Source organism: Aquarana catesbeiana, linkage group LG12 (assembly GCF_042186555.1).
Source record: "Aquarana catesbeiana isolate 2022-GZ linkage group LG12, ASM4218655v1, whole genome shotgun sequence".
NCBI lineage: Eukaryota > Metazoa > Chordata > Amphibia > Anura > Ranidae > Aquarana > Aquarana catesbeiana.
Genome location: NC_133335.1, coordinates 206796063 through 206810081, shown reverse-complemented (window position 1 = coordinate 206810081; position 14019 = coordinate 206796063). Strand labels below are relative to the sequence as shown.

Genomic DNA, 14019 nt, shown 5'->3' with positions numbered 1-14019 from the left:
CTAGCTCTTTGGACAATCAAACCCTCTGGCAAGGTCAGCAGCAGTCACTTTCTTTTAGCTTCAATTTTGTCCATAGCAACATTTTTTTGCTGCAGGCCTTGGGACAGCAGGCCACACCTTGCCCCTAACCTTAGTTCCCCAGGTACCACCATAAAAATTTATTAATAGGAAAAAAAACACACATACATCATATATGGCAAAAAATGGCCGTAGTAATTTTATTGGTTACAAAAAATTCATATAAATAAACATAATAATTCCAATTTTCCAAATGAAATTAAATATTTAACAGCAAAACCTTTGCCCAGTTTTCAGAACACGGGCTACTCAACCTTTATTTACAAAGAAATACGTCCCCCCCGGAATCCGGGGTGACCCAACCACATAAAATACACCGCGACGGGGAGGGAGGGAGGGAGTTTCTTCTCTTCCAGGTCCAGCTGCTGCAAGAGGAAGTACAGACCCTCTGCAGCCCCTTTTATCACTTCTCCCAGGAATACCAGAACCTTCCCTGGGATCTGATTGGGCCACCTGCAACTCAGGTATGCATTTAAAGGCACAGCACACTAAATACCTGCTAACCTAAACTACCACCAGGGCTGGGTGACCGCCCTCCCAAAAAAGGGGGCTCTAATGGTGCGCCCCCTTTTAAGTATGGGACAGCAGGCCACACCTTGCCCCTAACCTTAGTTCCCCAGGTACCACCATAAAAACTTATTAATAGGAAAAAAAACACACATACATCATATATGGCAAAAAATGGCCGCGGTAATTTTATTGGTTACAAAAAATTCATATAAATAAACATAATAATTCCAATTTTCCAAATGAAATTAAATATTTAACAGCAAAACCTTTGCCCAGTTTTCAGAACACGGGCTACTCAACCTTTATTTACAAAGAAATACGTCCCCACTAGCCGGACTTGTGCAACCAGGCCGGCCTACCCCAAATACGCGGCCCTCTCAATGCTGCTTTGCAAGCCAAGATTAAAGATATCTGCACCTACATCTGAAAGGTGGACCCCATCCTGCCTATAAAGACCTGGGATGCCCCCTTCCAGATCCACGTGCCTATAAGAAAATCCCCCCAAAAGTGGCATAAATTTTGCCAACGCCCGATTGACCCTCTTCCTCATCTTCTCCATTACTTTGGAAAACGGGGAAGACAGCCAAGCGAAACGAGGAACAATTTCTGAAAATACAATGATCGTACCCGGGGAAGTCAAATGGAACCTATACAGATCCTGTTTAATCACAAATAAAAGGTCTAAAGTACGAACTGAACCCAAATCATTGCCTCCCAGATGGACTATCAAAATTGAAGGCGGTGGCCAAACCTGATGTAACTGAGACAAATGAAAAAATAAATGTTGCCACCGCAAACCTCTTATTCCTTTCCAATACAGATTGAAGAATTCCGGCAGTAACGATAGGTTGACAGAATACCTGCGTTGGGCCGCACGTTTCCGAGCCCAATATATGTATGAGTGGCCCAGAATCCAAACACAATGCTGAAAACCTGGAAAATTAAAGTGACAAGTTAGGTCTAATATATCTCTTAAAACAGTTTGACCTCCACCTTCCCAAACCCATTATGGTTTTGGCTGGCAACCCCTTTTCAGCAGCATCAGACGCTGCTCCTATTCTGAATGAATGTGAGGAAAACTTGAAATCTTGTAGACCCAATTTCCCAAGACAGCGTTTCAGAACATAAGCAAATTGGTACCTAGTTAAAGGAGACTGGTCCCAATGACTGAGAAAATGAGTCGCCCCCTCCGGACGTGCGGCGAGGAAACCGGTAACTAGCGCCACTGGAAAAACTGAGGCGTCACTCCATGCCGACACTGTCACCCATTCCCCCCGCCCCAGCTGGTCCGTTTTCAACCGTCTCAGAAAAACCTGCACGCGACCGTGGTCAACTAGCACATGCTCCGACCACAAACCCAAGGAGCTCAGCTTGGATCCAGGAAGCAGGTCAGAAACCCGAAAGGCACCAAAATAAAACAACACAAAAGTTACTTTAAACAGCAAAGCCTCATAGCCGCTAAAACATACCCCCAACATGGCATCGCACAAGCGCCTAAGCAGAGATAAACCAATAGGACGCCTGTCATCGGGGACAAAAGTTGATCTTCGATAGCCTTTCAAGGCCTGCTTTACCAGGAAAAAACTAGAGCAGGACGGGAGACCCCTCATCCTGAAGAAAAATGATACTCCTGCCAGGGTCTTAGCCAGAGAACCATAAGAGGGCTGGCCTTCCATCAGAAAAGCCAAAAAGGCCAAAACAGCCTGCTCCTCGGGAGACTCCCAATCAAAACCCGCATTTCCAGCGAATAGCATTCACTTCCTCCAAGCCACGGAGTAGTCTGCCCACGTACGGGAAGAAACTGAGCATTTAACGGCATCCATCACTCCCGCTAAATTAGCTCCCACAAGTACGCCGGGCATTGCGTTCCTTCCGCGTCCGCCCCTGGGAGCAGCTCCCGAAAACGCTGCATCTGGAAACGGGAAAGAGAGTCAGCCAGATTATTCAAAACCCCCGGCGTGTACTTCGCCTTGATCCAAATGTTGAATTTTAAACATAAAAAGACCAAATGCCGCAAAATCTTAACCACCCAGAGAGAGCTGGAAGAAAGACAGTTGACAGCGAGAATCTACCAGAATCCGCCGGTTGGCAAAAAACTCTCCCCAAAGCGCCACGGCCACTAAAACTGAAAAAAGCTCTAAAAGCACGACGTTCCTAGTAGCCTTCATTCGAATCCATGCCTCCGGCCAAGCCCCACAGCTCCAATGCGATCCCCAAATTGCCGCAAAACCCTTGGAGCCTGCCGTGAACAGATGAAAATCAGGAGCAAAGATAAAATCTGATTGAAAAAAGGAACGCCCGTTAAAAGTCGCCAAAAAATCAGCCCACACTACCAAATCATCTTTGAGGGAAGCCGTTAAACGGATGTGAGCAAAAGGAGATTTCAAACCTGCAGTTGCCATGTACAATCTCCTAGAAAAATCCTCCCAACTGGCATGATTTTTCCAGCAAAAGCCAGGAGACCTAATAATGACTGCATCTCCTTCAATAACACCTTACGTCTCCGCAAAAATACTGCAATAAGGTTCCTCATCTTGTCTACCTTAGCCTGCGGCAAACTAAATTCTTCCGCCTCGGTATCGATCAATATACCTAAAAACTCCATGGAAGTTGCAGGATAACAAGTTTTCTCGGCAGCCAGAGGAACCCCAAAATGTTCTGTAACAATCACAAATAACTGCAGAAGACGAGAACAGATGTCAGAATTTGCCAAGCCAATAAACAAAAAATCATCCAGGTAGTGTGCAATCGAATCCTGACCAGACTCAAAACACATAACCCAATGAACGAAAGTAGAAAAAGTTTCAAAATATGTACAAGACAAAGAACATCCCATAGGAAGACATTTGTCAAAAAAATAAAACCCGTCAAAATAAAAACCCAAAGAACTGAAAGCTGCCGGGGCAATGGGTAAGAGCCTGAAAGCCGACTTCACATCGGCTTTTGCCAACAATGCCCCCCGGCCGCATGCTTTAATTTTGCCCACTGCTTCATCAAAAGTCGCATAAGCGACTGAACACAGCGAATCGTCAATCTCGTCATTCAACGAGCCCCCTTTCGGGAAAGAAAGATGCTGTATTAAACGAAATGAATTCGGTTCCCTCTTGGGGACCACACCTAGCGGTGAGATGCTAAAATCGCTAAAAGGGGGGAATTTAAACGGGCCAGCCATGCGACCTTCTGCAATTTCTTTGGAAACTTTTTCCCTCACTACTTCAGGAAACTGCCTAACTGACTTCAGATTATCCACAATAGTACAACCAGAGCCAGTAAAAGCAGGAAGAGGAAAACCAAAAGAAAACCCTTCAATTAGTAAAAGCGCTTTCACCCTGTTTGGGTATAGATCCAGCCAAGGGCGCATGTTTTCCAGCCTCACTGGCGTGCAGGCTCTTGGGAAAAATATCGCGCTGAGACGGGACCCCCACCGCTGTTTTCCTAAAACATTTCACCACAGGATGGGGCCCTGCGCAAAAAAAGCACTCATGTCTATACTTACAAGTAGTATTAAAACGACACTGACTCTCATTGAACGAAAAACACCAACCCCTGCGATACCCTGGCGAAACCTGAGTACCCGGATTAGCAGGGAACTGCCGCATACTAGGCGCTCTCTGAGGCAAGATTAAATTAAGCCATAGGCCCACGTCTTTCATTCCCCATCTTAAAGATGGGTGGACCGCTAGCTTCTGGCGAAAAGACTCGTCATAAGCGTACCACCCCAGACCTCCAAAATTCTTGTAAGCCTCCAAGACGTGGTCCAAGTGCTGGAACAAACCCCGCGCAAATCCGGGTGCTTCTCGACCAGAACGCTTGCAAAAACAAAAAATGCCTGTAACCAATTATTAAACGATCGTGGTACCGTTCTGCGCCTATCTTCCTCCTGCTCCCCTTTTTTATCTGATTTCAAATTAAATTCTTTTGCAGTGGGAAGAAGAGATAAAACTTCCACAAAATCTCCCCGCCAGATTTTTTCTTTAACCGCCGAAGGGAGATGGTACCCCAAAGGAGAAATTTCACAAGGCATAACCCCTTTTAAACATGCCTCAGGGACTGACAAGATATCCCTAACAAGAGTGTGCATGTGTGCATCCCCCATGTGTGTACTGCCTGACTGACTAAATGACACAGGAGTCAGACCCAGAGGGGGAGACAGCCAGAGAAGGAGGAAGAATAGGAGAAGCAATACCAGCAGCAGGGAGAGCATGAGAGATAGCTGACAGGTAACCCAAAATATCATTCACAGTGGATTTTTGTAACTCACCCTGCCCAGCTGATGACACCTCCCCCGCTGGGACACTCATGCTTGTCTGTAGGCTGTGAAACAGTGCACCCGGGACCAGGTCACTCTGAGGAGCCGACCGCTGAAGAGTAGCTGTTGCTTGAGAGCCTGCAGCAGACACAGGCAGCTCAGTCCTCTCCTGTCGCTCTTCTTGTGGCGCCGAGTGTCCTCTTCCCCTGCTCCTGGCTGGCGACTGAGTGCAGGTCCGCCTCTTCTGTCCCAACCGTCTCCCGGGCACCGCCGCCATGCTTCTCATCTCTTCTGCACGCGCCCGCCCGGCGGCTTGTTCTTCTCCTCCTCTGGCCACCAGACGCTCCGGAGGGACGCTCCACCTTGCTCTTCTCTGAGGTGAGGGCTGGACTGGCTGAGCCTCTCTCACCTCTGCGTTCTGCTGACTGTCCTCTGTGACAGACAGCGCCAGGCAGCGTCACATCCATTCCTCTCCACCCTGGCTCTCTGCTCTCTCCACAAAAGCCCTCACAAGGTCTTCCATCCGCACCGCTCGCAATAACAGGAAAGAGAACCGTTTTAAAGGCAAGTCAGTCACTCTTTGCTCTCCAGGTCAGGCTGCAGTTTCTTCTCTTCCAGGTCCAGCTGCTGCAAGAGGAAGTACAGACCCTCTGCAGCCCCTTTTATCACTTCTCCCAGGAATACCAGAACCTTCCCTGGGATCTAATTGGGCCACCTGCAACTCAAGTATGCATTTAAAGGCACAGCACACTAAATACCTGCTAACCTAAACTATCACCAGGGCCGGGTGACCGCCGTCCCAAAAAAGGGGGCTCTAATGGTGCGCCCCCTTTTAAGTATTACTTTTAAAAATTTGCTTTTTTTTTCAAGGGTGCAGTATTTTAGGGTTATATTTTGTATTTTATGTTAAAGGGCCTTATTTTTTAGAAAGGCTTCTCTTAAAAAAAAAGAAAAAAAAAAAAAAGACTGTTGATGGACGCCATGATTGACCTGGATTTACTTCTGGGGACATTAATACAATGTATTTCAAAAGTAATGCCCCGTACACACGGTCGGACATTGAATGGACATTCCGACAACAAAATCCATGGATTTTTTCCGACGGATGTTGGCTCAAACTTGTCTTTCATACACACGGTCACACAAAGCTGTCGGAAAATCCGATCGTTCTGAATGCGGTGACGTAAAACACGTACGCCGGGACTATAAACGGGGCAGTAGCCAATAGCTTTCGTCTCCTTAATTTAATCTGAGCATGCGTGGCACTTTGTGCGTCGGATTTGTGTACACACGATCGGAATTTCCAACAACGGATTTTGTTGTCGGAAAACTTTATAGCCTGCTCTCAAACTTTGTGTGTCGGAAATTCCTATGGAAAATGTGTGATGGAGCCTACACACGGTTGGAATTTCCGACAACAAGGTCCTATCACACATTTTCCATCGGAAAATCCTATCCTGTGTACAGGGCATAAGTGTGTGCTTGTGTTTGAATTTAAATAATAGATTTTTTTTATGTTCTGCATTTACTCTGTTTATTTATTACCTCTAATGTACCCCTATACTCATTCCTTTGTAAGTGGCTGAATATTCCCATATTATAAAGGGGGGCTTCTAGATTCTACAATAAGTAGCCCCCATATAACCCCCACGTCCTTCTTCAGGCACCAGAGGTAAAAAGGAGGCTCTTGTCCCTCAACATTGAGACAGACAAGAGTACATTGCAGGGGGGGGGGGGGGTGTTGCTTCATCACCTCCCTTCCCATTGCAAGTGACCCCTAAAATTGAAAGACATGGGGCCTGGTCTGGTACAGGAAGAAGGGACTGCACACTCACTGCCCTCTCTTTCCTGGTCTTCTGGGCTACATGCCTGAATAAGGGTCTGGTTGTAATATTAGTGGGTACTAAACATTCTTTTTTTATTTTTATTTTAATTACTAAATTCAAACTGAAATGAATAAGATTGGGGTGCTGATGCTGTATGTTAGCCAAGCTAATAGTAAAAGAACAAAATGAATTCTTTAGACAAGTATGCGCTGCCAGTATACACTATTGCTGAACACCTGTTCCGTAACACCATGCACAGCTTTATGGCATCCCTCAAACATATTATTCAGGGGATTCATGTATTTTTAAAGTTGCTCTCTAAGCTGCATGAAAAATACCCTCTCCCCACCATATGGTATTAAAAAAAAAAAAAAATTGTTGGCATTAGTACATGTTCCTAATGGCAGTGCCCAGCTCCTCATGCCTTATTTTTTAATACGATTATTAAACTTTAGGGCATAAAATCACAGTCGGAATAAGTCATACAGTATATTGAAAAACATTAAAAAGAAACGTGTTACCAAAGGAAAAGGATGTACATATGGTAGACAATCTGTGTGTAAGTTAATCTCAGTATAATTACAGCTGTTCTGTGAAGCCCTCAGAGGTTTGTTAGAGAACCTTAGTGAACAAACAGCATCATGAAGGCCAAGGAACACACCAGACCGGTCAGGGATAAAGTTGTGGAGAAGTTTAAAGCAGGGTTAAGTTATAAAACAAATGGCAATAGAATGGCACAACTGCAAACCAACCAAGACATGGCAGTCCACCTAAACTGACAGGCCGAGCAAGGAGAACATTGATCACAGAAGCAGCCAAGAGGCCCATGGTAACTCTGGAGGAGCTGCAGACAATCCGCAGCTCAGGAGGGAGAATCTGTCCACAGGACAATTATTAGTCACACACTCCACAAATCTGGCCTTTATGGAGGAGTGGCAAGAAGAATGTCATTGTTGAAAGAAAGCCATAAGAAGTCCCATTTGCAGTTTGCGAGAAGCCATGTGGGGGACACAGCAAACGTGTAAGAAGGTGCTCTGATCAGATGAGACCAAAATTGAACTTTTTGGCCTAAAAGTAAAACTCTATGTGTGGTGGAAAACTAACACTGCACATCACGCTGAACACACCATCCCCACTGTGAAACATGGTGGTGGCAGCATCATGTTTTGGGGATGTTTTTCTTCAGCAGGGACAGGGAAGCTGGTCAGAGTCGGCAAAAGACTTGAGACTGGGGAGGAGGTTCACCTTCCAGCAGCACAACGACCCTAAACATACAGCCAGAGCTACAATGGAATGGTTTAGATCAAAGCATATTCATGTGTTAGAATGACCCAGTCAAAGTCCAGACCTAAATCCAATCGGGAGTCTGACGCAAGACTTGAAAATTGCTGTTCACAGCTCTCCATCCAATCTGACAGAGCTTGAGATATTTTGCAAAGAAGAATGGCCAAAAATGTCACTCTCTAGATGTGCAAAGCTGGTAGAAACATCCCCAAATAGACTTGTAGCTGTAATTGCAGTGAAAGGGGGTTCTACAAAGTATTGACTAAGGGGGGCTGAATACAAATGTACCCCACACTTTTTACATATTTATTTGTAAAAAAAAATTAAAAACCATTTATGATTTTCCTTCCACTTCACAATTATGTTCCACTTTGTGTTGGTCTATCACATAAAATCCCAATAAAATACATTTACATTTTTGGTTGTAACATGACAAAATGTGGAAAATTTCAAGGGGTATGAATACCTTTTCAAGGCACTGTACACTGAATACCTGTAATCATAAACTAATACACATGAGATGATATCACAATACTAACATTCTGAACCTTTTCCTAAACTAAGAGCATTAAACAAAATAAAGTAGACTGACTGAAATACAATAAAGTGGGGGGGGGGGGGGGGGTGAATAGGCAGTAGTTAGTCCGCCATAGGTTCACAGGTCAAGTCTAGAGAGAGGCGACCATAACTTTTTTAAATAAAAGTTTGTCCATTAGCTTTGAAAATTGCCAGAAATAATAATAAGATTTGCCTACCATAGACTTCAATCGATGCTAAGTTCAGATTTCATGAAATTTAAAGCAGTTGTAATCGCTGCTTGGTCATTTTTACCTACAGGTAAGCCTATAACAGCTGTTATAGGGGCATACTGATGGGCACATTTTATGTTAAGCGGCACACTGATGGGCACAGCAAAATGTGCCCATCAGCATGCCCCTTAATGTAAAATGTACCCATCAGAGTGCCCCTTAAAGAGGGAGTCCACCTAAAAAAAAAATATTAAAAGCCAGCAGCTACAAATACTGCAGCTGCTGACTTTTAATAAATGGACACTTACCTGTCCTGGAGTCCAGCGATGTCGGCAGCCGAAGCCGATGAATCGCTCGACTCTTGGCTGCTGCCGCCGCCATTCTCTGTGAGGGAATCAGGAAGTGAAGCGTTGCGGCTTCACTTCCCAGTTCCCTACTGTGCATGACCGAGTCGCTCTGCGCATCCTAAGTGGTCCCCGCTATCTCCTGGGACCTGTGTGTTTCCCAGGAGACAGCAGGGGGGGGGGTGCGGGAAGGGGCGTGACTCCCACGGGAGTCTATTCCAAGAAGTGGGTGCAAATACCTGTATTAGACAGGTATCTGCACCCCCCTCCCCCCTGAAAGGTGCCAATTGTGGCACTGGAGGGGGGGAGGAATCAGATGAGCGGAAGTTCCACTTTTTGGGTGGAACTCCGCTTTAGGAAAAAATAAGGGGCATGCTGATGTGCACATTTTATGTTAAGGCGGCACATTGATGTGCGCATATTATGTTAGTGGGGGCACGCTGATGGGCACATATTATGTTAAGGGGGCACTCATGGGGACACCTGATTTGAAGGAGCACTCTTAAGGGCACACCGAATGTGATGGTGGCACTGTGATGGGGACACCTAATGTAAAGAAGCACTGTGATGAGGACACCTGATGTAAAGGGGCACTCTGATGGGGACACCTAATATAAGGGAGCACTCTGACTGTAATATCTGATGTATGGGGGCACCTGGTGTAAAGGAGCACTGTGATGGGGACACCTGATGTAAAGGGGCACTATGATGGGGACACCTGATGTAAGGGTGCACTCTGACTGAAATATCTGATGTATGGGGGCACTGTGAAGGGGACACCTGATGTAAGGGGGGCACTCTGACAGGAATACCTGATGTAAGGTGGCACTGTGATGGGGACACCTGATGTAAAGCGGCATTCTGATGGGGACACCTAATATAAGGGAGCACTCTGACTGTAATATCTGATGTATGGGGGCACCTGGTGTAAAGGAGCACTGTGATGGGGACACCTGATGTAAAGGGGCACTATGATGGGGACACCTGATGTAAGGGTGCACTCTGACTGAAATATCTGATGTATGGGGGCACTGTGATGGGGACACCTGATGTAAGGGGGGCACTCTGACAGGAATACCTGATGTAAGGTGGCACTGTGATGGGGACACCTGATGTAAAGCGGCACTCTGAGGGGGACACCTGATGTGATGGGGACACCTGATGTAAGGGGGCACTTTGACAGGAATACTTGATGTATGGTGGCGCTGTGATGGGGACACCTGGTGTAAAGGAGCACTGTGATGGGGACACCTTTTGTAAGGGGGCATTCTGACAGGAATACCTGATGTAAGGTGGCACTGTGATTGGGACACCTGATGTAAAGGAGCACTGTGATGGGGACACCTGATGTAAAGGTGCACTCTGATGGGAACACCTAATGTGATGGGGACACCTGATGAAAGGGGGCACTTTGACAAGAATACTCGATGTAAGGTGGCACTGTGATGTGGCACCTGATGTAAGGTTGGCACTGTTATGAGGACACCTGGTGTAAGGGGGCATTGGGATGGGGGCACTTGATGTAAAGGAGCACTCTGATGGGGACACCTGATGTGATGGGGACACCTGATGTAAGGGGGCACTGTGATGAGGACACCTGATGTAAGGTGGCATTGTGATGGGGCATCTGATGTAAGTTGGCACTGTGATGGGGCACCTGATGTAAGGGGGCACTCTGACTGGAATACCTGATGTAAGGTGGCACTGTGATGGGACACCTGATGTGAGGTGGCACTGTGAAGGAGACACCTGAAGTAAGGTGGCACTGTGATGGGGACACCTGATGTAAGGTGGTACTGTGATGGGGTCACCTGATGTAAGGTGGTACTGTGATGGGGACACCTGATGTGAGGTGGCACTGTGATGAGGACACCTGATGTATGGTGGTACTGTGATGGGGACACCTGATGTAACGTGGCACTGTGATGGGACACCTGATGTGAGGTGGCACTGTGAAGGAGACACCTGATGAAGGTGGCACTGTGATGGGGACACCTGATGTGAGGTGGCACTGTGATGGGGACACCTGATGTGAGGTGGCATTGTGATGGGGCACCTGATGTAAGGGAGAACTCTGATGGGGGCACCTGATGTAAGGGAGAACTCTGATGGGGACACCTGATGTAAAGTAGCACTTGGATGGGCACGCCTAATGTAAAGGAGCATAAAGATGGGCATACCTGATGTAAGAGGGCACTCTGATGGGGACAAATGATGTAAGGGAGCACACTGATGGGAGACACGAGGTGTAAGGGGCCTTCTGATGGAGAAACCTGATGTAATTGAGCACGCTGATGGGAATACCTGATGTAAGGGGGTACTCTGATGGGGACTGATATAAGAGGGTACACTGATGGTGGCAACTGATTTATGGGGCAGTCTGATGGGGACACCCAATTTAATAAATTACTCTGGTAGGGGCACCTGATGTAAGGGGGAACACTATTGGGGACATTTACATTTACAGAGTATTACCAGAAGAATACTGGAAACAGTAAGAAAAGCACCAGAGAGTGTAGCTTGCGCCAAAAAAGGAAAAAAGACGCATACAATCTTTCATGGCACTTGGAATTCAGACCTCAGCCGGAAATTTTTTTTAGTGACTTCCTTGAATTTTAATTCACTACCCCTGGCCTATAATAAGGCTAAGCTGTAGGTAAAATGAATATTATTGTCACTGGTTGCATGCAGGGTGAATATCTCCTAAACCGTGCAAGTTTAGGAGATATTCACCCTGCATGCAACCAGTGACATCACTGGCGCATGCACTCTGAAGGTCCGATATATCTTGCTGGAACTTCAGAGTTTCCTGCCGGAACCAAGGGCTCCCGGGCGCATGCGCCCTGCTTTGGCCAATCACATAGCCGGAGCTCGCGAACCCGGGAGACAGACAGAGGGAACGTGTCAGCCCTCTCAGCGGTGACTTTACAGCTCTGGAGGGCTTTATTCCAAGGTGAGTATTTCATAATGTGCTAGTATGCAAAGCATACTAGCACATTATGCAATTGCCTTTCAGGTTTTTTTTTTTTTTTAACATCCGCGGTTTACAACTGCTTTAAGCAAGATTCAACAAATCCTCCTTGAATTGAACCCAGACAGATTCAGTTACATCTGCTATGGAGAACTCGAGTGTGTGCTGGTACTCCAGTAAGAAGTGCAGTTACACTGTAAATTCAAATTCAATATTCATTTTTAAAAGGTACCGGTAGTGTAATAAAATGTCATTAATGTCTGAATATGTATTACATTTTACATTCTTCTCTTACCAGACACTGTCTCCCTGAGTAGTCTCCAGCTTCTTCCCATTTTCATCATAAAACTCATCCACAGTCAGTGTGAGGTTGGTATCATGGGCAGATTCAAAGTTTGTTACTACACGGGTAGGTATTCCCAGGAACCGCATTACTGACCAGACAAAAAACGGAGAAGTTATTTCATGTGCCAATACTGTATAATCTAATATTGAGAAAGTAAAATTCACACTGACACCTTATGTAAATCATGACCAACATTTGACTATTTGGCAGATAACAACATAGCTTATTTTAGTTGTGTATTTATTAAATGTATTTTTTAAATAGAGCTATTTTAACCACTTCAGCCCCGAAAGGTTTTACCCCCTTAATGATTAGGCCATTTTTTGAGATACTGCACTGCGTTGTTTTAACTGACAATTGCGCGGTCGTGCAATGCTGTGCCCAAGTAAAATTGACGTCTTTTTTTTCCCCTCAAATAGAGCTTTCTTTTGGTGGTATTTGATCACCTCTGCGGTTTTTATTTTTTGCGCTTTAAACAAAAAAAGAGCGACAATTTAAAAAAAAAAAAAAAAACAATATTTTTTACTTTCTGCTATAAAACATATCCCAATTTTTTTTTTTTTTAAAAAACACATTTATTCTTCAGTTTAGGCCAATATGTATTCTGATACATATTTTTTGGTAAAAAAAAAATCCCAATAAGCGTATATTGATTGTTTTGTGCAAAAGTTATATAGTTTACAAAATAGGGGATATATTTATGGCATTTTAATAAATGTATTTATTTTTACTAATAATGGCAGAGATCAGCGATTTTTATCATGCCTGCGACATTGCGGCGGACAAATCGGACACCTAACTGACACTTTTGACATGTTTTGGGGAACCAGTGACATTGTTACAGTGATCGGTGCTAAAAATATGCGCTGACACTGTATAAATGACACTGGCAGGGAAGGGGTTGACATCAGGGGCGATCAAAGGGTTTTGTGTTTCCTGTTTGTGCTTTCTTACTGTGGGGGAATGGGCTCACTGCATTGACACAGTGATCCATGTTCCTGATTAGCAGGAACTCAAGATCACAGTGTCCATGCCTGACAGAACGGTGGTCTGCCTTGTTTACATCAGCAGACTGCAGTTCTATCTCTGTGGAGAGCCAACCAGCGCGCGATTGCGCCTCCGGGGCGCGCGTGCGCCCCCCAGTGGCTATTGCACAAAATCACGTACAGGTACGTGATTTTGCGCAATAGATTCGACCTGCCACAGTACTTATGCGGTAGGAGGTCGGCAAGTGTATTCAAACCCTGTCAGTTTTTTACTGCTGCCTGTGTGGCCACTAAGGAGATTTAGCCTCTCTATTTGTCCTGGTAGTCATTGTCAATGGGGTGGGCAGTGAAGGAAACTTACAATTTGTAACAGGAATAGGAATAGGGAGGAATTCTTTCAAAGGTGAAACTGCCTAAGAGGGGGTTTCACCCAGTTTGAAAAGACTTCCTCTCATTTACTGTTGTGTTTTCAAATGGGACATAGATGGCAATTAAAAACCTATCAGGGGTTTCAACCACTCCCTATAGTATCTGAAATTAAAACAAAAAAAAAACTGTTTCAGGAATTTAAAAATAACTAAACAGTAAAGTTAGCCCAATTTTTTGTATAATGTGAAAGATGATATTACGCAGAGTAAATAGATACCTAACATGTCACGCTTTAAAATTGCGCACA

At 45.3% G+C, this 14019-nt stretch overlaps 1 protein-coding gene across 1 annotated transcript in view; it reads right to left on the bottom strand.

Moving 5' to 3' along the window:
- The window catches only part of LOC141113456 (protein-glutamine gamma-glutamyltransferase 5-like), a 108836-nt gene that overhangs the window by 41385 nt on the left and 53432 nt on the right, over positions 1 to 14019 (bottom strand). The window contains exon 7 of the mRNA XM_073606556.1: positions 12307 to 12445. Within this exon, the coding sequence (XP_073462657.1) occupies positions 12307 to 12445 (139 nt within the window). The remainder of the gene's footprint in view (positions 1 to 12306; positions 12446 to 14019) is intronic.